This window comes from Tamandua tetradactyla, chromosome 5, assembly GCF_023851605.1.
Source record: "Tamandua tetradactyla isolate mTamTet1 chromosome 5, mTamTet1.pri, whole genome shotgun sequence".
NCBI lineage: Eukaryota > Metazoa > Chordata > Mammalia > Pilosa > Myrmecophagidae > Tamandua > Tamandua tetradactyla.
The window spans coordinates 128,163,587-128,189,477 of record NC_135331.1 but is presented as its reverse complement, the minus strand read 5'-3'; the positions used below and the strand labels follow the sequence as shown (position 1 = coordinate 128,189,477).

Genomic DNA, 25,891 nt, shown 5'->3' with positions numbered 1-25,891 from the left:
CATAGAAGAGAGCTGGTTTCAACTAGAAACATCTACCTCAAACTGTTAAATGAACACTGAATAAAATTTTATTGCATTTGAGTCTTTAGGCTTTTTAGAGTCAGTTTATTATAGCAGCTAGAATTATGTTAGCTAATATATATATATATTTATTTTGGGGTGACAGCACAGTATGATGCCTAACAATATAAATTCTAGCATTCAAATCCTGATTCTACCAGTTATTAGCTAAGTAACCCTGGGCAAATTATTTCATCTTCCTGAGTTCAGTTTTCTTATCTTAAAAATGGTGATATTTAAGGGTACCCGTTTTATTGTGCCAACCAGGCTGTAAAGAAAGGCTCAATAAACTCAGCCTTTATTAAAACTGTCAATTAGACTTATCTGTGCGGATTTGATAATAAACAAATGAATCCATTTTTTTTCATATGTATACAGAGACATTCCTCTAAATTTGAATGAGCTGCATAGAGTACTTTTCATCTACAACCAACCAACTTGATCTTCACTTAGCTCTTTTAGGTGGCCTCTGTGGAAAACTGCTTGATGTTTTCTTATACCCACACAATCTTTTTTCCATAGAAACACATATCTTCTCCCAGTGATTCACTAGACACTATTCAGACAATGTGAACCGAAGGGAATCTCACACATGTCTGGACACATTGGTCTTTTAAATCTTTATTTTCTTCCCTTCCCTCTTCCAACTCCTTCCCCACTACAAGGGAAATCGTTTCTTCTTTTGACAACAGCCTCAGAGTTCAGAAAGCAGAGGGATGGTACAGAGAAAAAACAGACCCTCCTGGGTATCAGTTATCGTTCTGAGAGAAACAATATAATTTGAGTTATGATTCCTTATTCATATACCCTTTTTTTCACAGAAAAATTCAGTAAAATTTACTAAACTTAGAGATGTCCCCAAAACTCATTTTTTAAAAAATGAACAAGAGTTAAGCTTCTATTGTGTTTTAGACATTGCACATTTTTAAGGTCTGTATTTTAGTGCAACTAGCATTAGCTGGATTAGTCCATCAGGTTGCTGGGGTGGTGGTATAGTAAGACAACTGATTTATGGTATTACTTCACAGGCCAACATCAATGACATACTTGGAGCACACTCTGCAGTCCAAATGTTGGGTTCAAAATCTGGCTCTGTCCTTACTAGTATGAACTTGGGCAAATTTTCAATCTCTCTGTTCCCTTACTAGTAAGACCAAAAATAAATGAGGCATATCAGTGAAGGGGAAAACCTGTGTGCTTTAAGCTTATTACCAGAGTGTGAAATTATACAGGTATACATTTTATAGTTGTCTCCGTGTAAAGGGAAAACAAAGATTAAATTAAATGCATTTGAAATTACATAAACTTCTGCAGAAAGGACAAATGCTAACCACTGGCATTGTATATTGTGCATATTTATGGACGATCATACATGTAACGAGCACATAACAGGACTTCAAACATACCCAGGCCATGTGAAAGAATGGTTAAGGACTGAGGCTCTGGGAAACATGCAATAATTCACATTTTCTCTCCGCTTACTACCTGTGTATCTAACTTATGTTGCCGGGGCTGCTATAACAAATGCTACAGACAAGCTGGCTTTAACAACAGGAAACTATTGTCTCCTAGTTTGGGAGGCAAAAAGTCTAAAATCAAGGTGTCATCAGGCCAAACCTTCTTGAAAGTCTGCAGCGTTCTGGCGTGGCTTGCTGGCAGTCTATCACTCAACCTCTGCCTCCGTCACATGGCCTCTGTTTCCTGCTGTGTACTCCCGCTGTGTTCACACTTCCTCTGCTTTCAGTACTCCAGTCATACTGTATTAAGGCTGCCCTGATTCAGTTTGGCCTCATCTTAACCAGTAACTTCTTCGAAGGTCCCATCTTCAAAGATCACATCTACAGGACCAGGGGTTAGGACTTGAACATGTATTTGTGGGCATGATTCAATCCTTAACAGTAACCCTTAGACAAGTAACTTAACTTGTAAAAGGCTCTGTTTCTTCCCTTGAAAATCCAGGGATAATCAGTGTACTACTGGCTCTCTTAGCAGCCTCACGGGGTTGCTGAGATGGCTAACTGTAAAAAGCATATCAAGTCCTTTATATAAGACCAGTTACATAATAAGGGCTGAATAAATATTAGCCATTATAATTCAGTTAGTCACTTGGTAAATATTTGTGGAGTGAATAAAATAAAAGACTGACCTCACATAAACATTATAGCCAATGCTGAGTCGAATTAAAAAGGTTGTTCACTAAAGATCAGTGGGAAATAATTGCTGGTTTCAGGCATTACTGATTCAATGATGAAGTAAAAAGTAACGTTTAAAACATAAAAAACATCTTCCTTTGAACCTGAGGGAAGGGAGTAGTACAAAACTAAGAACATACAAGACAAATAGCAATGTGATATGCAATTACATATAGATTTTTAAAGAATCAGAATTCCAGTTGCTGTATGTATAAAATTTGAAATATAAACAAATGATATAAACATATTATTTATATAATATAAATTAATAATATAAATAAATCTATAAATAAAGTGTTCTTTTAAAACTGTATTAAATTCTCACAAGTATTTTTTGGATGGAAAGAAAGGAAAATTATTAACGTATTAGGAGGTAAGATTGCAAAATGAAGAGCTTCAAGACTCACTCCATCCTCAAGGGCAGCTATAGTGAACAGCCAGGCACTGCCTGAAATGGTTGTTTGGGGTTCTGGAGCCCCTAAGAACCCTGCATACCACACAAGAAAAAGAAGACACTGAAAATCTGTGGTGAAAGCTCTGAGTAAAATTTTCCCTGCTGTGGAGGCTGATGCCATCTCCCACTCTCACAGCAGGGCCCCCTGGGATCCAGTTTACAGTGATATTTACAACTGCCAAAAAATGAAAGCAATCCAAATGTCCATCAACTGATGAGTGGATAAACAAAATGTGGTATATACTTACAGTGGAATATCATTCAACTTGAGAAGGAATGAAGTCCTGATGCATGCGACAACATGGATGAACCTTGAGGACATTATCTCATTGAAATAAGTCATATACAAAAGACAAATGTTGCATGATCTCACTAATATAATTAATTATAATAAGCAAACTTCAAGGGTTAAAATCTGAATATAGACTGCCAGGACATAGAACAAGGGTGGAAAATGGGGAACTGATGTTTAACCTGTGCAGAATTTATAATTAGATTGATTGTAAATAGTTTGAGATGGATAGAAGTAATGGTAGCATGCTATTGTGAGTGTAATAAACAGCACTGAATTATGGGTGTGACTGTGGTTGAAAGGGTAAGCTTATGGTCTTGAATGTCACTAGAAGGAAAATTAGAGGATAAAACATAGGACAGTATAACAAAGTGAGCCTTGTTGTGGATGATGACTGGGGTTAATAGTACAAATCTAAGAATGTTCTTCCATGAACTAGAAGAAAGGTACATAACAACTACAAGGTGCTAACAATAGGGTTGGTGTATTCGTTTGTTAAGCTGCTGGAATGTAATACACCAGAACTGGAATAGCTTTTAAAAAGGGGATTTAGGGAGTTGCAAATTTACTGTTCTAAGCATACCAAAATGTCCAAACTAAGGCATCCAGGAAAAGATACCTTAACTCAAGGAAGACTGAGGGGTCTGGAACACCTCTGTCCGCTGGATGGTCACATGGCTGGCATCTGCTGGTCCCTTGTTCCTGGCCTCCATTGCTTTCAGCCTCTGTTCCTGTGGGAGTTCCTTGCTTTGTTTCTCTGGGGCTGGCTTTTATCTCTTGGCTTCCCTTGGCTCTCTCCAGGTCCTGGCTTGCTTAACATCTCATGGGAAGCCACATGGCAATGTCTGCTGGGCTCCAAGCATCTTTAAACTTCCGTGTCTCTGTTCTCAAAGCGTCGGCTTCTGTGTCAGCTCTGCTCTGAGGTTTCTTCAAAACGTTCCCCTCTTAAGGGACTCCAGTAAACTAATCAAAATCCACCTTGAATGGGCAGTCATATCTCCATGTAATCAAAAGATTACACCCACAACTGGGTATGCCACATCTTTTGTAGAGATAATGTAAACAAAAGTTTCTGCCCTATAATACTGAATCAGGGTGAAAAGAAATGGCTGCCTCCCACAAGAATGAATCAGGATTAAAAACATAGCTTTTCTAGGGTACATAATAGCTTCAAAGGGGTACAGGTGGTATATGGGGGAAAACATCTAATACAAACTATGGACCATAGTTAATAGTAATATTTTAATATTCTTACATCAGTTGTAATAAAGATATGTATGACACCAATGCTAAGTTTCAATAATAAGGGGTATAGAGTTTTCATTTTGGAGTAATGAAAATGTTCTGAAATTGATTGTGGTGATGGATACATAAATTTGTGAATACGCTGCAAGCCATGGATTGTACAGTTTGGATGGATCATATGGTATGTGAATACATCTCAATAAAACTTCTTTTAAAAAGTTTGAAGAAAATAGATGGCACATATCTTTACCTTTAAAACTCATCTTCTTGATGAGAGTTAAAGCTTTCCTGACCTAATCAGGTTCTTATTTTAAAATCTTTTAATTTTGCACTCATGAGGTGGTGAGTATGAAAGGGATCTGAAACCATAAAGTTCTAGGAAAACATAAAGAAGTATTTGATTGTCGATATACTGTTTAGTAAATGAGCTTGCAAACAACTTGAGGACTAGGAAAATGCCTTCTATTTCTTGTGTGCCATGAGGAGTACTCTATGCAGAGTTATAAATACGCTGCCTCTTTTCAAATGCCTAGCTAAAGGGCATACAATGGCTGGTAACTACAAAAATAAAAGGAGAACAAAAAGAATAGACAACTGGTATTACTTTTAGTGAGGTTACTGAGCCATATACAAAGGAAAAGATGGGAAGTGAATAGTCCTATTTGGGCCAGCAAATCTAGGACATGCTGAATGCAAAGAAGAGCAAAGCAAAGGCAGAGGCCTTGAGGAGACATCTTTCTGCCCCCAGGACCATTAACAGAAGTCGGCAGATCTCAGTTATTACAGCACTGCTTTATTTCAGTCACTAATGTTAAAGCCTCAGTTTAGAAATTAAAATCAATACTTGAGAATTCACTTTTACCAAATTTAAGCATCTCTGGAAAAAAATATGCGGCACCATCCTGATCAATACATTTAATGTGATGGCAAAACATTTGAATTTAGTTTTTTCCCTCATTTTTTTTCTGTGTATAAATATCGGACTTGATTTTTAAATTAGTTATATGATTTAGAAAAGTGGATGATTTTCCCCAATAAGACATAATGCTTTTGAGTCTTTACTTTGAAAGAGACAATAAATGATCCATGAGAAGAGGAAACTATTATTCAGCATTATAGGAAGCCAAAGAACTGAACTGCAAGTACTTTTTTATCTGAAGGTAAATTTTTCCTACTCTGATCTTTCATTCACATCTCAACAACTCTCTAATACATTATATATGCCTATAGATATTTATCTTCATGAATTTGCTGAAAATCACAGAATCCTATAATCCTCTATAAACAATTTTCATGAAATAAAAAAATAATTTCTTAATATGACATCTTGTTCTCTTTTAAAATAAAAATAACTGAGTAATTGTTTAGGTGAATTTCCTAAGGTGGAAGTGAAAATAGGAATGGGCATTTTTAGCAGCAGGTTCAATCTTCTAGTGTTTACTAACTATCTCTTGGCTTTATTTATCCTGTGGATTTCTAATCAATAACCTTTTCTTTCGAGAACTATCTCTCATTAGGGACTTGGGATCTATTTTCAGCTTCCATCATGCATGTAGATGGATCCAAGTTTTTTTCTTACATTTTCACATTCAGCATGATACAAATGTTAAAATGTTAAATGATTTATTATATTTCCCAATTAATGCATTTCTGGTTATAACATTAAATAATAGCAAAGGTTTCAATGCAACCTTGTATCTATCTATAAATGTAACATTATTTACTTATTACATGTATTCCTTAATCTTTTTCATTTGAAACTTTCCTATGGTTATTTATTTAGCACTAGATGAATTGCCAGAAGTTTTATAATTTCAGATTAAGAAGAATAGAAATGTAGTATTTCCATTTACAAGAACATACTAGTGCACTGAATTTGAATCTGGGATACTGAATGTTATTACATCCTTGTAGTCATAGAATATAAATACATTCAATACAATATAAAGTATGTATAAGCAAAAAGGAAAAAAAAGATAAGAAGAGATGGAAAAACAACTCCGCTTGCTAAAACTTAAAACACACACACACATATATATATATAGTTTGACGTATTGATTTCCTAAAAATAGCAAGCCAGCTGTAAAAGAAAAAATCTAATAGCATGTCACAGTGTTAAGGGTGTGCTCAATTAACTGCCCTCTAAGCATGATATTGTACTGTAACTTTGTAACTGAACAAAGCATCCTACTCACTCATTTAATAGACTTTTATTGAGATTCTTCGGCCATTAAAGGCCCTGTGGTATGCAAGACAAATGAAAATACCTGATACATTGTTACCATGCTTAAGGGGCTTTGAAGTTCATCTGGTGATAAAATCTATACACTGATGATTCTTATATTGCCTTAAAAAATCTTTGCAATTTATGTCCTAACTTCAACATGGTCAGAACTGAATTTAAGATATCCACACAAAATATGTTCCTTTTTCAGTAATCTCCTCCTTAGCAAATAGAAATATCAATATCCTTATCTCTGACATTTCCTTCATTCCTATCCTCCACAGACTGTCACAAAGGACTGTTTATTCTAACACCTAACTCTCTCTCAAACCCACCTGGTTCTTTCCAAATCCTCCCTGATAAAAGCCTCCAGGAGCAATGGGGTCTTAAAGCAGTCTTCCTAAACACGCTTTTTTTTTAAGTAAAAAGACAGAATTATACAGAGCAATTATTAAACATTATGAACCTATTATTGGTTTAAAATCTCTGTCTCTGGGTGTACATAAATTGGATGGGATTATAATATAGTATAGCACAGTATACTACTTCTAAGAGTTGCATGGTCTTAGGCAAGCCATGCAACCTATATAATAGGAATAATAATAGCATTATTATTATTATTCCCATTATATGGCTGTGATTTGAAGACCAGAAAATTTAATACATGCAAAGCACTTACTACACTGGCTGGTATGTGGTAATTGCTCAGTGAATGATAGCTATTTTAGCTGGAGGTTTTATCAGTATTAGTGAAATGCACAGAAAAAATGAATAGCCAATAATATACTAATATTTTCATTGTGAGTTCTGCAATGAGTGCGTTGGAACTGAAGGACATGTATATATTTTTCTTTTTGCTTATTCAAAAATCAGAAAACATAGTAATAAAATAAATCAACAGGGCGGGCCACGGTGGCTCAGCAGGTAAGAACGCTTGCCTGCCATGCCTGAGGACCCGGGTTTGATTCCCGGTGCCTGCCCATGTAAAAAAAATAATAATAAAATAAATAAATACATACATCAACAAAAGAAACTTTTTAAAGTCTCTCTGCTTTCAGTGAGGATGCACTGAAATTGTCATCTAGGAAAACAGTTCAGTGGTTCCTAAAAAAAGTTAAATTGCCACAGGACTCAGAGATTCCACTCCTACATATATACCCAAAAGAATAGAAAACAGAGGCAAACATAAGGCTTGTATGCAAATGTTCATGGCAGCAGTACTCACAATTGCCAAAGGGTGGAAACAACTCAAGTGTTCATTAACAAATGAATGGGTAAAGAAAATGTCATAAACACATGCAGTGGAGTACTATTCAGCAGTAAAGAAAAATGAAGTTCTGGTACATGCTACAACTTGTCTGAATATGAAAATATTATGTGGAATGAAATAAGTCAGATGCAAAAGGACAGATATATGATTCCCTTTTATACGAAATATCTAGAATAGGCAAATTTATTGAGACAGAATATATATGAGAAATATCAGGGGCTGGGAGCCATGAGAAATGGAGAGTTACTGCTGAATGGATGTAGAACTTCTATTTGGAGTGATGAAAAAGTTTTGGTGATGGTTGCACAACATTGTGAATGCAATTAATGCCACTCAAGTGTACACTTCACATGGCTAAAATGGCAAACTTTGCTTTATGTATATGCTAGCATAATAAAGATTGGTAATCTGCTACATAATCAGACACATTTGTTATCACATCTCTGAGCTATCTGAAATACAGCTTTCATATAATTACTTGAGCACTCAGTATTGTGATTTGAAGGTAATAAAGCTCAATAAAGCTTAGTTACTTTCTTCCAATTCTGAAATACAAATTGATCATAAAAATTAATTTCATTCATACAATATGTTTTTTCCACCAAACCAACCTAACAGTACATTTACATATTAGCCAAACTCAAGATTTGTAGTTCAGAGCAAGGAAAAGAACAAAAATAGAGCAGCTGGAATAAGTTTGAAAATACTACTCCTTATTAGGGCATCTCTTCAGAAGATGAGTTACTATAGCTAAATTGAATCTCTATTAACAGTAGTGAATTCCTAAGCCAGACAGCAATGGTAAATAAAAGAACCCGTGCTTACATTCATTTGATGGTTCTACAGACCTGAGAATCATTTCTGGCACCATTATATTGCGTTCAGGAAAGAAAGGACATGAAACGTTATGTTCTTCAGAATGTTTTTCTCTGCCACTAAATGAATCAAATAAATGAGGCATGAATAAGGAATTTAGATTTCAGCAAAGTTTTGATCTGCTGTAGTTTTCAGTTCTGAAACTGTTTGGGACCTACATCCTTCATAAGAATTTTAGGCTCCAATTGTTAATATTGTCAGCAGAGCCAAGACAACCTTTCTTAGAATGTTCAAGGGACCACCTGAACCTTCCTTCCCTCTGGCTATAAACTTACTCCTCGTAAAGTTAAAGGCAGAGCCTTCACAAAGCAGACATGTTGTCTGGAAGGAGAAAAAATAAGTCCTAGGGCAAAGGTGAGACATTCATTTTCTCAAGGTAAATAAAGTTTATGGTTCAAGAATGTGCTCACTTGATTTATTTTATGACTTGCTTTACCTGTATAAATTTTAAAGGAAGAAAGATTGGGAAAAAATTAGCTGAAAGGGATTTAATAGTTTGGGCATTTTCTTGGCATGATTACTGCCTAAGGACAATGCAGATTTCAAAATAAAACCCAAATGTATGAAGATACTAACTGTGCAGATTTCAAAATAATACCTCAACGAGTGGAGATACTAATTTATTCAGGCACTATGCCTTTAGTAGTATGTAGATAACAGTTATAGTCCTATCAGTATATGCTACTTTTTTTCTGACATAACATGAGCAATTTTATGTCAATTTTATTTTGACGAATTAGTGATAAGCTTTGAAAATTCATAGACTCCTTTTTAAAGCTAATTTGAATACAAGCATTCATAAATCTACTAAAAAGTTCTTAGTATACTTACATTTTTTTCTATATAATTTATGATAATGAAATATATATAGTTTTTAACTCTACTATGGACCTTCTGAAATTCTTCATTCCCTTGATTATAATGGAAGAATTGTTTAATCACAGCAATAAATTGACAAAGCCCCCCAAAATGTTGTCTTGAACCATATTCAGAGTAAGAATAAGAAAGGAAATTGTTCACTGTCTTGGGAAGAATATGCTACTAATAAACAAGGAAGATAAGGTAGAACTTCAATTCATTCCTATTAGAGGAAAGACTTTCTCACTAAAAAGAGTCAAACTAAATAACAAATGGCAACCTAAGACTGGTGAACTTCTAAATGAGTTCAAGAATCCAGATTCAACCAAATTTATTCTCAGAGTCCTAAAAATACATGATAATATAATCTCAAAGAAGCCTCTGGTGATCTCGCCAATCCTGGAAAGAGGGTTGGATTAGTTCAAACGCAGGAGATGACAGTCTTGAAAGTCAAAAAGAATAGCTAATATGAAGTAAACAGGGTGATGCTGATTCCTGGTGTACGTTTTTTAAAAGTTATTTTTCAGATCATTCGCATTAACTAAAATCTACAGTAACTCCAGTACTTCTTAGCAGTACTTTTATTTATATCAAATAGTTTCCTACTATATTCCTCACCCTGTATCCTTATTCTCTTGTATCCTTATTCTCTCCATGTGTTTTTTGGCTCATTTGCACTGAGAAGATCAAGAGCATTTGACTCAAGCTCCTTTAGCTTTCAATATCCTCACTGCAATATTCCTCTGCATTTCAAATTCTTTCTTTTTTTTTCTATCAAACACAGTGGAAGAATCATCCTTCCCTTTTGCCAAAACAAACTGTGATTCTTGAATTATCCCCTTTATTCTTTAAGACTCCAGTGATTACAATTCTTTGCATTGTGCCTTTTGATTTTTTCATCCTGAGATGCACTTTTCACACCTCATCCTGGAAACATGTTCACAGTGCCTTAATTCTCTCTCTCTCTCTCTCTCTCTCACACACACACACAGTTCAGTACATGAAAAATGATAAATGTTGGTAGAATGAAAGAATGAGAACTGTTCATAACTGTTCTCTCTCCTGAAGACTAAGCTTCCTGATGACAAGTTCATAATAACTACCTCTTATTTATCTATCTTCCAAGCTCAATCCCATCTATCTGAACTGCCTTTGGCCTGGAGGGTGGGGACAGCCTCACTTTATTCCACTGCAGATCCTCTGGGCTCCCCCCCACTTGCATTCCCACCCATAGCCTCTTCTGTTTCAGATTCTCCTATCACAAGATCTCCATCCCAAATACAAAGGAGAGTAATTAAAGTGGAGGTAGGTAAGACAAGGGTTAGAGAGGAAGACGAAAAGAAAAAATAAGAGTGGGATGAGCTACAACCAATTCTGAATCCTGTCCCACACCTGAAGCATACACTAGCCTCATCCCTTCCCCACTAGTCTATCAAATGTGGGATGTCAGGAATGATAACAGTCCTGAAATCTAATGGTTTACTCTTACTCCCTAGCTTCCTATCCTCCCTAAGAATAACCAGACCTTCTTTAAAAATCCTCTCTTTCTTTCAGACTCTCTTTCTCCTCTCCTAGTCACTCTTTCTCTGTATTCTGCTGTGCACATCCCTCCAGCCGCCCTTTCTCCTGGCTTCCCTCCCAGTTGTTCCCGAATGTGGGTAAATCACTTTGTCTTCTGTTGATTTTACCTCCAGTTCATTTCTCTTCCTGAATAAACTTACTCCTTGCGAATCACTGGTCTAGCTCACTGCCACATTTTATCCATCAGAGTAGTCACAAGCTGACCTCCTTGCTTCCATGTGCTCTTCCTCACTGATATTCTACACTCTGCTTCCAGTTTAAGATTCCAGGAGCACAGCTTTGTTTCTTTTATTCCCTTAATTAACAGTTCCCTGTTAGCGAACAAAGTCTCTTAAAGAATTTTTTTTGTGTGTGGGGGGCTACATGGCCTGGGAACTGACGCCAGGTCTCCCACATGACAGGTGAGCATTCTACCACTCTTAAAGGATTGTTAAGGCCTGGTCTCAATCTGTTTTTCTAAACATTTCCCCCCGTTGCCCTTTCATATATACCTTTGTTCTGGCCAAATTGGGTTCATGACCTGGGATAATTTATTGAAATATACAATTGTGTTTTTCTCCTGGTATTTTTCCTTCCATTTCCACAATGTTAGTAGCCAGGCCCTTTCAGGAGTCGTTGTTCTTACAGGAGTTCAGAGAAAAAATATGACACTTAAGAAGACTGAAATAATAGGACAACTTTATAAAGTTAGAGAGTTTTGAGCTGGGCTGTGAAAGAAAGAATCTGGATCAGAGAAAAACAAATTTGGATGGTGAAAATTTTAGAAAGGTCCAGAATATCTATTATTAAGAAACATAGAAGTGATTTTCATTCATTCTTTGTTAGTACATAATAACTGATTTTTAATTGTTTAAAATTATAAAATCATCCTGTAATAGTTTCCATAATTTAATCTAATTTATAACCACCCAAATTACAATATGTAGAAGAATAGCATTATTGATCTATTTGGCAAAGAATCCTCAGCTATTAATAATATAATAAATAATAATTTTATAAATGGTCAGGACACAATCATTTATCAGTTCTGCATGAACACTGTTCTTGAGAGCCCTGCATCCTTGACCAATTTGTCTCGCCACTTCCTTCGGTAACATGCATAAGTGGCACTGGATGTCACTCTGTTTGACATTTTATTTTACATTTTCTCATTTAGTTCTTTGGCTCATGTTTATTTCAAGTGTGAATGATTTTCTTCCACTGGAGATGATGCTCCTAATTTTTAAATACTCACAGTGTCTAATATAGTACTGGAGATATAATCAATTGATTATTAAGATGACATAAAATGCTTAATTTCTACTGTATAAGTACGATGATACTTTACATTTGTAGATGTTTTATTTATAAAAGCTAAAATTTCTCATCAGAATTCATAGTTTCAGATATACAATGACTATTCAACATACCTTTTAGAGATGACCCTTCACTTGTATTGAGGAGGGGTACTCCCACCAGAATTAAAGAACTCTTTCATATAGTTTTAAGATCCATAGATTTATTTCCCACGTCCCAAGGGAATGAACACTCACAATTTTTAACATTTAGTCAACATGCTTTTCCCTTTGCTATGGAATGTAACGACCTGGGTAGTATTCCTGATTAATATTTCTGTGCTCAGGCCTCACTCTCTCATACTTGTATGAGAGTGAATTACTCCCTTCTCCATGCTCCCTTTAAACATTTGGCAACTTGGACTATTCCCTTGCTGAGCTGGAATATATGTTTGCATGTTATTTTCCCTATTACGCTGTGAGATTCTTGATGCGAGGGACACTATCTCATTCATTCCTGTATTATTCCGGCTGTTAATCCAGTACCCAAAATACATATAGTTGCTCATTAAAAAGTGAACCTTATTTCAAACTCTTCTTCTTAGCACAGAGGTTCAGAGCAAAACCTGGATTTAAATTCTAGTCTAATTGCTTACTATATAACCCTAGGCAAGTTACCAAGTTACCTAATCCTGTTATGGCCTAGTTTTTCAACTTCAAAATGGAAATAATTATTACTTCTTAAGTTTGTTGTGTCCAATAAAGGAGTCATATGTATGTGTGTGTGTGTGTTTTAAGATTGCATGAAAAAACTTAGAAATATTGATATATTATTAGTTTTAGCCACTTAAACATATGAATACTTGTGTTTCTTCTGATAACACCATAATTATCTTACACTTATAGGTAATTTCATGGGTGTACTTAGGGCTGATTCTTCACAAATTTGTGGACCTTTTCCACTACTGCCTTCATTTATAATTGAGGAGGAAATAAACCCTGGAAAAATATCATATAGGTAAGCACATGAGTGAGAGGCCAAATCACCACGCTAACATAGGTCCACCCTCTAAACCTACATAGGCTAAAATATCTTCATATTCTAAAGCCTACTCCTAATTTAACCCAGAGATTCATTCAATTCCCAAATATCCTGGCCCAGGGGCTTTTTCTTAAAATTTCCCTTACTTTCACAACTTTTACTCCCTTTTCAATTAGGCTACTGTTTAGCTAAGTTTTTCATTGTGTGAGAGCATTTACTAGTAGTAGCATCTAGATGTACTGCTTGGAAATTTTCTTAGAAGTTTATGCCATTCCCCTCGATAAAAAAAATATATATTTTAAAAAAGTTTCTGCTTCATCATGAATATAAACCACGAGAGATTTAGAACTATTAACATTATTTATAATTGAAGTATTCTGTAAGAATAGATTTTAATAGATAAATTCACTGTGCTCTTCAATTTTGTTGAAATAAATTTTACCTGATTTTGAACTAAGAATCAAATATAATTCTTTGAGCATATTTGTGGCTATAAAAATAAAACAATAAAACACAGGTGCTTAAAACATATTATCAGGATGAGAGCTGGTTAAAACTTTATTTCTAAGTGCTTTACGTTTTCCCAATTATGTTTTATCCCCAAAGTTAGAGGAGAGAGAACCTGTACCCCAGGGTGATCTGGGGTGAATCTCAAAGAGAAGAACTGCAAGAGTAGCCTTTAAATGATTTTTTACATTAAATATAATTGAAAATTTACCTTATATATAATGCATTCTATTCCACAATATATCTAGCTTGTTTTAATATGTAAGCAATGCTATTTTCCCCCTCCACATCTTTGATTTTTTTGATACTATTAGAAATTCTGTTATAATTACCCACAGGCTTGGAGGCACCCCCTGAAATCCTCACTCGTCCAAGATTAACTCTTTTATTTCATCACAAAGTCATTTAAATAAATTACACTAGTATTTCTTAAAACTGGATAAATAATGTTTTCTTCTAGGGTGAGAGACCTGGGAAAGAGAGTTTAAGGAAAATTTAAAGAAAATAAAACTATTCTAAGGGTTTATAACTGTAAAAATTGAGGTAATACTGAAGGGAAAGGTTGGAAATTGAGAGAGAGAAATATGGAGCTTGTTGCAAGTAGGACATCTAAGAGAAATTTTCTTATAGGAAGTTAGAAATTAAGTACCCTTTATTAGGTGAGGAGGAATCTGCAAATACAGATTTGATGGTCTTATGCAGAAGATGAAGCAATGAAAAATTAGATTTCTTAGATTCAGAAGAGCTGAATTTATTGAATCTCCATAAGGGAGAGGAAATATAATCATTAACAGAATGTTACAAAAAAAAAAAAAAAGAATCCCTAGTAGAAGACAGAAAAAGGAAAAAACAAGCCGTGCACTGAAACAAAGGGAAGTGATAAATACTTGTGATCTGTCTCCGAAAGATAAAGATGATTGCGACTAAAGAATAGGTCATCAAAAAAAGGTGAAATTACTATGTACAAACAACAAAATTTGATACCTAGAGAGTTCAGAGGGGAACATCTAATGCAACTCCCCCTTACATAAGCAAATTGAATTTTAGGGAGAAAAAAATCAGGTTCATTTATGGACTCACTTTGGGAAAGAACTATTTTGTCATCTTGGGTTCATAACCAAATATCAGTTTTGCTCCTTTATACTGTGAACTAAAAAAAGTAGGATATTCCATGGAAATTACTACCAGCACATGTAGTAAGGGAGACATTATTTGAAATTCACCACATGACCATAACTGGGATAAAATTTAAACTACTAGAGCAAAGAGTCTGAATATTTCAGTGACAATCACTTGAACCTACAGCCTGACAAAGATATGCCTCAGGGGGAGTTCTGTGCAAAACTACTGTGGTATTTTATTCTAAGAAAAGTTAATTCCATCCTAGCAATTGATAGTGAAAGAACTAACTACAAGGTAAAATAATGGGGCTGTGGGAAGTTGGAGGAGGAAGATAAGCCATTTCTTAAACCTACAGCTGCTCACTCAGGGAACACTGGTTTCCTAAAATGCCAGCAAAGAACATCCAAACAATGAAGTATTTTGAAGTCTAGCGGTTGAAGCATCCTTCCCACTCCACACTGTGAAGCATCATTATATCAAAAGCAAAAACAAAAATGAAACCCTGTCATCAGAAATAGAACAAACAACAAAATCATAAAAGCTGCCTACTTCGACTCTGAAGAAATCTGACCCTAAGGAAAACAAATGATTCCCCTTCACAGTAACAGAACAGGTCATCATACTGGAAAGGCACGAGGGAGCTCTTGAGTATCACATGGGTATTAGCTCACCTGGGTTCACTGGAATCCTAGGATTTTAAGAAAGATAAACCTGTTTACATAAATAGCTGTAAATACTACAGCAATTTCTGAATGAGTCACAATTTTCTCCCTTTGATTTGTCAATATATGCAGTAAAATGTGTAATTAAAAATGGGTACTTTACAGGATGCCCAAGTAAGCTATAAAGGATATTTGTTTTGGTATTAATAAATTTTGTGACAATATTCTTGCTATTATGGAAAGGGAAATAGAACCAGTGGTTCTGAGGAGAAACAGATGCTGCAAATTTAAATCAGTTCACTATTTCACTTACCTTTGGCTTTATATAATACTGATCACATGATGATTCATCACTGTGTTTGAGTTAATGTTACATAATTTGAGGTAGCTTTTTTTTTATATTTTACAATGTACAATACAAAAAATAACCATCTCCCCTTCTGTGTTTCCTTTTATGTATATACCTTGAGGAAAGAAAGCTTTCAACATTCATAAGCCGTAGAAAATATTTGAAATTCACATTTGTATTAAAACATTATACTTTATATTAATCCACTGACCCATTTTTCTCAAGTAAAAAAAATTGCTGGGTGTTTATTTGCATTGAAACTGAAACTATCATAGTTCTATTATTATATTCATACAGTACCTTGAAGACTTTATTTCAAGTTTCACAACTGACCTTCTTTTCTATAAAAATATACACATAGTCTGAATTATAACTAATTGAATCATGAAATGTTTTGAAAAGGAGAATCCTGTTGCCTTTCTTGCAAATAAATGAATTTGGATTTCTAATACTTCTTTGCATTTCCTTGCATATTTGTAAACATGACTTAATTATTTTTAACTCACAGGAAAATATCTGAGCACTTTACATATTAAAATTATACCTGCACAGAAGAAAAATAAACTCACATTTTTAACATATTCTGAGAATAAGAATAATAAACATTATTTGCAAAGAAGAACCAAATACACTCTAGAATCCCACTGCAAGTCACAATATGAAGATCAACTTTTGTCTCTTCAACAAGAAGTTAATTGTTTAAGTTGAATTCACTTCACTCACCTGTTTGGCTAAGTTGAGAAGTGCTTCTACTCCTTCGAGACACTATGGCAACCACTTTGGCACTCAGACTGGACCTCCTTTTCTTTCCACCTGCTCCCACTGTACCCACAGCTGTGTCTGACTGGCTGCCGTCATTATGCTCCAGTGTGTACATCTCTCCACTCACACTGGTGCTCTTGATGATGGCTCTTCCTGAAGTCCCAATCCGTCTGCCTTGCATTTTAGGGGTAAATGAACTATATTTACAAAGTAAAAACATATATGCATACATAAATTACAGGTCAGCACAATCAAAACTCTAAGTTTTATTCATTTTGCAACAATCCAGGCAAATTTGGGGGGGAAGGGAATTCAGCTGAGGGGTAGTTCTACACTTTGAATACATTAAGATTCCATTACCACCCCCAGATACTTACTAGATATCACTAAAACAATACCATTTCAACATAGAGTAATAAATCCAGGTTTTTAAAGACAGCAAAAAGACAAGCAACCAAGGCTATACATGGGAGGTAAATATTACTGACCAATTTTATACATAGTTTATGCTACTTTCAGAGAAAAATAAAATATTTAAATCAGTGAGAAAAGTTCAGATACAGTCCTGAGGAAAAAATACCGTAAAAAAATTTGATATAGCCTCAATTTGCTACATAAGAAATGAAAACAGTTGTTCTAATTTCCCTTTGGGATTCCAACTAAGAGTCAGTTCTTTGATATCTGAGCCTTAACGAGCCAGGGAAGACTGCTAAGGAGGAAAAAAGGGTTCTCAGATGAAGTTTCCCTTCCTTGGTCACTCATGCTCCATCGTCTCCCAACAAATTTCATCTCATTTTTCTCTTTCAGTGCTTAAACTCCCATGCTCTATATTCAGACTTTCCTTTTTTGTTCATCTCTATTAAAACTTACATGTCCATGTTCTCAGACTGTAATAGTTTATCTAAATAGATTACTGAATTTTTTGCATTGAGAATTTTAGGCACTATGAAAAAGCAGTAGAAAAAAATGGTCTCTCTGCTTGCCAAAGCACATCAAGGAGAGGTAGGGCAGACAGGTGGGGAGCCAATGTTAGGATTTTTAGAATCTTATAAGTTACATTGCATTGCAATATACACTTATATCATCAATCTATAGTGGCCCCATTTGGTCCAAAAAAACAGCTGGTATGATATATCCAAAATAACTCTCCAAATTTTGAGTTTCTTCACAATATTTGAAAAACTGACTTTTATGTCCTTTACCATGACTTCAGTTTTCCATTTGCTGTTTTGACTTATAAAATATATTAGCTAATATAACATCTTTAATATTTTTAATAGTGAAATTTAATAATTTAATACATAAATCAGAATAAACCCTAACATAGTAGAAACGGTAAAAGAGAAAGTTTTAGGATTATGTAAACTACTTGTGGTCACATATATTGTGTTTCAGCTAAAAGAAAAATTGGTATGATATGAGTTCAGAAAAATATGAAGGGTAAAGATAATGGAGGGGGGGCTTATAAATTATGGACAAAAGTCAAGACTTTTGTCTTTAGGCCCCATTTAGAGATTGTGAATTGAAAACTGAGACCTCCATTTGAAAGGAATAATTTGGAGCTTTTAATACCTAAGTGCAATATTCAAATTTGTCTATATAAAAATTCACGTGATGTTAATAATATATTCCTATTCTTTCAATTAATTCCAATCAGCTTGTCATTATTTTATGTTTTAAAGCCATTTGCAAATTTGATAGTTTTGCCATGCATTTCATGCAGTCTCCTTATTAAAATATAAATGAAAACAGTACTACATATGACCAGTCCAAAACTGATTGCTGGTATTTACAATCTCAAATTCAATGGATTTTCTTTCCTGATAAATATTGTGGTCATTTTTTGCATCCTCAAAATTTAATTTGAGTGCATTACCTAAATCTGCTACCCATACTTAACTCTAATCCTAATATCTGCTTTTCTTCTTTTCTTTACTTTTTTTTTTGCAGAATTCTACTGGAAGAAATGCAGAAATTTCAGGATTGGTCAATATCATAGTCATAATCTCCATCCTTCAACCAAAAGCCTACTACTGAGAATCAATACCTTTTCATCTCTCATTAATCTCTTTCACAGTCTCCCCACAGTGGTTAGTTGAAAACCTCTTTAGATAACTTTACTTGAAGTATGGATTAACATACCTTTTGTCTCCCCATTTTCTCCTAAAAATGGAATTCTATTACAGTTCTCAATTTGTATTTTTAAAATCAATCCCCAAAACTACTATTATGAAATTCTGGAAGCTGTTCAATAGGTTATAAGAACTTTAAAAGTATAGGAAAATGTCTTCAGGCATATTTCTATCATGTAAATACATTCAAGATAAACTAGGAAGATTCATAATTTTTCTCATGGGTATTTAATTATGAAAGTAAAACACCTTATATTATTGACAACAAAAAATCTGAAAAAATTTGGAGAAATCCATGTAAATGGCAATTTGGGACTTGAAGTAAGAAGTTATAATACAAGGACCTAAATATAAGTGCTAAAGCTATAAAATTCTTAGAAGAAAACATAGGGGCAAATCTTTATGATCTGAGATTTAGCAATGGATTGTTAGCTATGACACCAAAAACACATACACCAAAACCAACAACAATTACGGTTGATTTCATCAAAATTGAAAAATTTGTGCATCAAAGAAAATTCTCAGGAAAAATAAAATATAAAAATAACCTCCAGAATGTGAGAAAATAGTTGCAAACCATTTACAGTATAAGGGATTAGTATCCAGAATATATAAAGAACTTTTATAATGCATCAATAAAAAAGACACTCTAATTAAAAATAGGCAAAGGACTTGAACAGACATTTCTCTAAAGAAGATATACCAATGGTCAATACACACATGAAAAGACACTCAACATCATTAACCATTAGGGAAATGCAAATCAAAACTACAATGAGGTATCACTCACATGTAAAAGGAATGGCTATTAAAAACAAAAGCAAAAACTGAAAATAAAAAATGCTGGAAAGGATGTGGAAAAATTGGAACTCTAGTACATTGTTGGTGGGAATGTAAATCAGTGGTAGTGCAGTCAATATGGAAAGCAAATAAGTTAGTTCCTCAAAAAGTTAAATACAGAATACCGTATATTCTGGCAATACCACTTCTAAGTCTACACCCAAATTGAAAACAGACTTTCAAACAGTAACGTTACCAGTGTAACATGATGCACTAGTGTTTAAAGAAGGATTATTTACAATAGCCAAAAGCGGATACCAACCAAGTGTCCATCAACAAACAAACAGATAAACAAAATGTGACACATACATAATGGAATATTATTTGGTCATAAGAAAGAATGACTACATACAGCAAATTTGCAGAGACAGAAAGTAGATTAGAGGTTAGGGGATGGAGGAGGGGTAAAGGGGGTGTTTATAAAAATTAAAAACCAATTTTAAAAAAGTTATATTACAATGCTTTTGTGAATAAATGATACACTTTTTCTACAAAAATAAAATATTTTGCTTAGAAGTTTAAAAGCATTCTTCTGTGATCTGAGGATGTGTATCACGCCCTAAAGAATCCAGAATACCATAATGTTTAGAGAGATCAGGTTAAACGATTTTCAATTCTTCTGCCTACCTAAGAATTATTGGATTTGGGTGGGTACGGGGGCATTTAGGGGAGTTCTAATCAATCAGAAAATCACCATTTCAGCACAAAGGTTAAATTGTTCCTAGCTTTAATCATTGTAGCAAAATTACATTCAGTGAAGAAATCTAAAATGATTTCAAGTAATTTCAAGGGAATAAAATGCATATTTAACTAGGCAGCATGATCTGTTTTTTACATCATTGTCTCTGTCCTGCGGATAAATATTGATAAAATTACTTTTTCCTCAATTACAGCAAAATGATTTTGTTATTTTGAGTGATGCAAAATGCTTTTACATTAAGAAGTTTATAAAATATCTCTATATATGTTGTTTTATAAAACCTGGAAGATTTCCTTGGAAATGTCTTTAAATTTATAGAATTTACTTTACAAAAACCAAATTACAGTACACAGAGACAAAAATGCCATCTTGTATATATTTCAAGAATATTCACAGAAGAATATAAAACATTGAACTCAATATAAAAATTTCATAGCCATTTTGCAATATGTCACCTAGATTTAAGCAATAAAAAGTGACCTTTTAAATGTTAGTTGTGAATTGAGTATTAAAACTGAAATGAAAGCTGATGCCACAGTTTAATGAAATTTCACAGTTTAATGAAATGTCTCAGAAAATACAGTCTATGCAGAAATTAACTTAATCCTTTATTTTGATTTTAATGAAATGATAGTATGTCTTGCATTCCTCATTGGTAGATTATTTCTAAAGAGGTGGTTTAGAAATTCATGTTTGTCATAATCTCTCTTCATTTTAATAAACTTATGGACTCCTTGCAATCCTAATAAATTTACTTTGAAAATTTAATTTTTAATTGCATCATTTGTAACAAATTAGAACTGCAATGCAAGTTTGTTCTTTTCACTGGTTATCAACCTTATACAGATGTATCTCAAATCTCCCTGTGCTTTATATGTCAATTATTTCCTTTTCAATTAAAATAAAAAGTCCCCTTTGATCTTTTCTCATGTCACCATTTGCTAAGAGAAACGTATATAACTATCTACTAAAATATATCTTCAGTAATAACTGAAAATGCATCTCTCTTTAAAATGTCTGGCCATAAACTCAGGACTGTTGACTGAATTGCAGCATAATTATTCAAGAAGTTGTCATCTGATGTATAATACATGTTATATAGATATTTCCAGAATATCCTTGTATCTCTATCCCAAATATAAAATACTTAACTTTAGTAGCCTTACAAATATTTCAACCATATAAAGTACGAATGCCAACCTAATGTGTTCAAAATTATTTGGCCCTTATAAATTCCACTGGCTTGATAAACAAGACCGTCTCAGACATGTTTTACTACTGTACAATATTGAATTTTTCTTTCTTACTCTTCACAGACCTCCAGATCTGTAAATGGCAGATGGTCAAGTAGTTGCCAGTGGGTAGGGATTGAGAGAACAGAGAAGAGCGTGGCTATTATGAGCAGGAAGAAGCCTTGGGATGATGGAAGAGTCCTGTACATTGATTATGGTGAGGTTACAAAACTACACATGTGGTAAAACTGCAAAGACTTATATATACTCAGACACACTCTCACAAATGTTGCTTGTAAAATTGGTGAGAACTGAATGGTGCCTGGATTGTACCAATGTCCATTTCTCAGTTTTGACAATATACTCTAGTTTATTCAATATATTGCTATAAGGGAAGGTTAGGTGACGGGTTCATGAGACGTCCCTGTAATTTTTTTCTTTTTTTGCAATTTTCCTGTGAATCTAAAATTATTTCACATAAAAAGTTTAAACAAACCTCATTATGCCAATCCCATACTTTTAAAACTTTCAGTGAAATATTGAGGAATTAACTATTACAGTCAGGAGGAAACCAAGGATATGTAAGAATTAAATACAATGTGGGATCCTGGCTAGGATTCTGGAATAGGAAAAGTGCAATAGGGAAGAAGTCTGGTGACTTTTTAATAAGGTCTGGAATTTATTTAATATTACACCAATGTTACTCTACATACTTGATTATACTACTGTTATGTAGTAGAAACAAGGCGAGGGAACACTTTGCATTAGTTTTGCGACTCTTAGTAGAAGATTAATTAAAAATAAAAAGTAAAAACAAACAAACACAAAAGCCATCTTCAAGTTACATAAGAATTATCTCCCAGCACATTCTGCCCCAATATACTACAGATAGTTAAGCAAAAATCCTCCTGGCGAAATACGCCATACGCTACCTTGTCTCTTAGCCTTGTTTTCGTTCTGCTTCCCTGGCCCTTCCCTTGCCTGTCATTTATGTGTGCCTCAATCTTTAAAATGTACCTTAAGGCTTCCTGCTTTATGAAGCCTTTTAGCGTCTCTGTAGCTGGAAGATGTCATGACTGCTGCTTCTCAGGGCTTTGTTTTCTATTTTGCACTGGGTATAGTAAGACTCTTACATCTCATATTAGCATGCAGCTTATGCACCACAGACTAGCAAGTGAAAAAAGTGATCTCTCAGCATACAAATAGACTGTGGTAAAACTCACCTTTAAAAATCAAACAAACCCACACCTTTCTTCTTGATAGGCGTCCCCCTCCTGTCATCTCATACTCTCTCCTAAACTACTTTGAATCAGGCTTTGCCCCTACTACTTCACCCACACCGTTTTTAACAAAGTCCCCAATTACTCCACGTAGCCAATTCCTGTCACTTCTCAGTCTTTCTCCTTTTGACCTCTCAATGTGTCAGGTATTTGACAAAGCATTTGATTCTCTTGGTCTTGAACTCTATTTTCAAGGATCCTCTTACTAAGCGCTTGACTGACAGTACCTTTCTCCTCTCTTAAATCACTAAATATTGGAGTTCTTTTGTGCCCAACCCTTTGTATATATTCTTTCCTATGAGACTAACTCCCTAGATATCGCAACTAGTCTCATGGCTTTAAATACCATCTATATATTGAAAATTTCAATTTTCTACACTTTTTCCTTACCTCTGACCTCCAAATTCATATATCTAGTTATCCCTGAATACATATGGATGTATACAAATATATGAGTTTCTTTTATCATCCCGTTGGTTCCCTAGCTAATGAGTTAATTACAACTTTGGCATGTGCTATCCTTTCCTTGAGATAATTATGTTCTATATTTGAGAATTCTGTTTCAATAGTTTTGGAGGTCCCACCAGAGATGCCCAAATGGGCTCAGCTGCTGAGGTCAATTAAACAGTTTTGCCTGAGAGTAGCACCTGCCTCCTAAACAATCTCAAGTGGCAAAAGAACTTTACATTCAGTGATTGTGTTTCTCATTTTTCTTTTTACTGCCTCTAGTTTTCTGTTTCCTTTGTTTTGCTTGTTTGTTTCTTGGTCTGGTTTGGCTCTGATTTTGCTCTGCTTGGGACTAAAAATATATTCCCCAGCAGTGACAACAATGATAGGGAATCTTTCTTCTGATAAACTTGTTGGATGGTAGTCTGAAAGGAGTACTGAGAGTTTGGGTGGCAGGTGATGGAAAACCTGGTTAGTCTTTTTTGAGTGGCCGTACACCACTAAAAGCTCACACCACTCAAGAAAATATCTTGTGCATACTTAAAGAAGAAAAGCCTTTTAAGACCTGTACTTGAGTTTCTGTGTTAATTTTGGACCTATGGCTGAGTCATAAACAGAAGCTGCTTCTTTTCTTGGTGTGTTTGAAAAACAGTCGTTTCAAATGGTCATAAAAATCTTGTACTTTGTGTGCACTTCAGGGACACTAATCCAGACAGATATTGGATACTATAGTATGTTAAATTTATCAGAACGTAGGTTTTGATGGACTTACACAGATTAACAAGTTTCTATAATACTAGCATAGGTGAACTAAAGAATCCCCAGAGAAGAAAGAAACTGAACTCTGAAAAGCCATTTGTATATACTAGCCTTGTAAGAAAAAATCCATTCTCAAGAAACTCCTAGCTGAGGAACATTTTTATGTAAGAACCCAAAAAGCCACACAAAGTGAATCCTTGGAAAAATTAACCTGGTTTAATACTTTTGGCTTAAAAACAGCCTTATGAAAACCACAATGCGATACAACTTCACATCTTCTAGGATGGCTATAATCAAACCAGTGTAGGTGAAGATGTAGATAAACTGGAACCTCATACATTGCTGGTGGGAATGTTAAACAGCGCAGCAATTTTGTAAAACAGTTTTGCAGATTCTTAAAAATTTAAAATAGTGTTACCATATGTCCTGGCAATTCATTCCTGGATATATACCCAACAGAATTGAAACATATAGTCTCATAATCACTTTTACATGAATTTTCATGGCAGGATTATTCATAAGAGCCAAAAAGTGGAAAAAGCCCAAATGTCCATCAATTGATGAAAAGGGAAACATAATGTGCTATATCCATACAATGGAAAATTAGCAGCAGCATAAAAGGAATAAAATATTGGTTGATGCTATAACATGGGGATGAACCTTGCAAACATTATGCTAGGTGAAGGAGGACAGATACCAAAGGTCACATTTTGTATGATTCTGTTTATGGGAAATATCCACTAGGCAAATCCTCAGAGACAGAAAGTGGATTAGTGGTTGTCAGGGGGTTGGGAGAAGAGAATAGGGAGAGACAGCAATGGGTACGGGTTTCTTTAGTGATGATGAAAATGTTATAGAATTAGACAGTGGTGATGGCTGCAAAACTTTGTGAATAAAGTAAAAATCACTGATTTATAGACTCTATAAGGATGAATTTTATGGTAGGCAGATGGTATCTTAATTTTTTTTAAACGGCTTTGTGTCTTTTCCCAGATTATGTCACAAAATATAAACACAAATTTTTATTTTATTTTTGAGATTGAGGTTGGTTTCTCATGGACAGACAAGTTAACCTGAAATTCCAAACTTCATATACTAGTTTACTTAATGGATAAGCTGATACAGCTTCTAATAATGCTTAAGATTTTGAAAAATTTAAAATTACATAATAAGTAAAATGAATTATAATTGCAAAAAACTCATATTACCAATAATTGAGTTGCTTGGAGTGTCAGCTTTAATACAACCTCTAATTTATTAGTTAACTTCAAGACCTAGAATTCAGATTAAATTTAATTAATAAAAATTATTTGAATATCTCGGCAATTTCTAAGTAGGACAGAATATAACACACACCCCTTTATACACATATATGTACATAAAAACCTCTCCTTTTAATACATTATAGGTAGGCTTTACCTTGGATCATGTTAAGGTTTATGTTCACTTTTACAAACTTTAAGCATGTCAAAAAGATACTGTGGATGTAGGTTGGTTTTTGTTTTAATGTGTGCTTATGTAACTTACTGGGCTGCCAGAATGCTTGTGCATGACAGCCTGTTCTTAATTACCTATCTCTGAGGTTTTCCTATAAGTTAGAAGCTAGTTAATTAGGTTAAATTTTAATTAATATGATTAATTAATATGGTTGATTCTAAACCAGAAAAAAACAGTACTAAAGATATATGAATATGAATTCAAGGCAATGGATGCGTTTTTATTTGTCAACAG

The 25,891-nt window shown here is 34.3% G+C and overlaps 1 protein-coding gene across 13 annotated transcripts in view; it reads right to left on the bottom strand.

Annotated features, from left to right (window-relative positions):
- The window catches only part of RIMS1 (regulating synaptic membrane exocytosis 1), a 490,334-nt gene that overhangs the window by 60,964 nt on the left and 403,479 nt on the right, over positions 1-25,891 (bottom strand). For 9 of the 13 annotated variants that reach the window (XM_077162224.1, XM_077162229.1, XM_077162215.1 and 6 more), the window contains one exon: positions 16,732-16,967. The exons of the other annotated variants lie outside the window; for them this stretch is intronic. In XM_077162224.1, the coding sequence (XP_077018339.1) occupies positions 16,732-16,967 (236 nt within the window). The remainder of the gene's footprint in view (positions 1-16,731; positions 16,968-25,891) is intronic. 13 annotated transcript variants of the gene reach the window in all.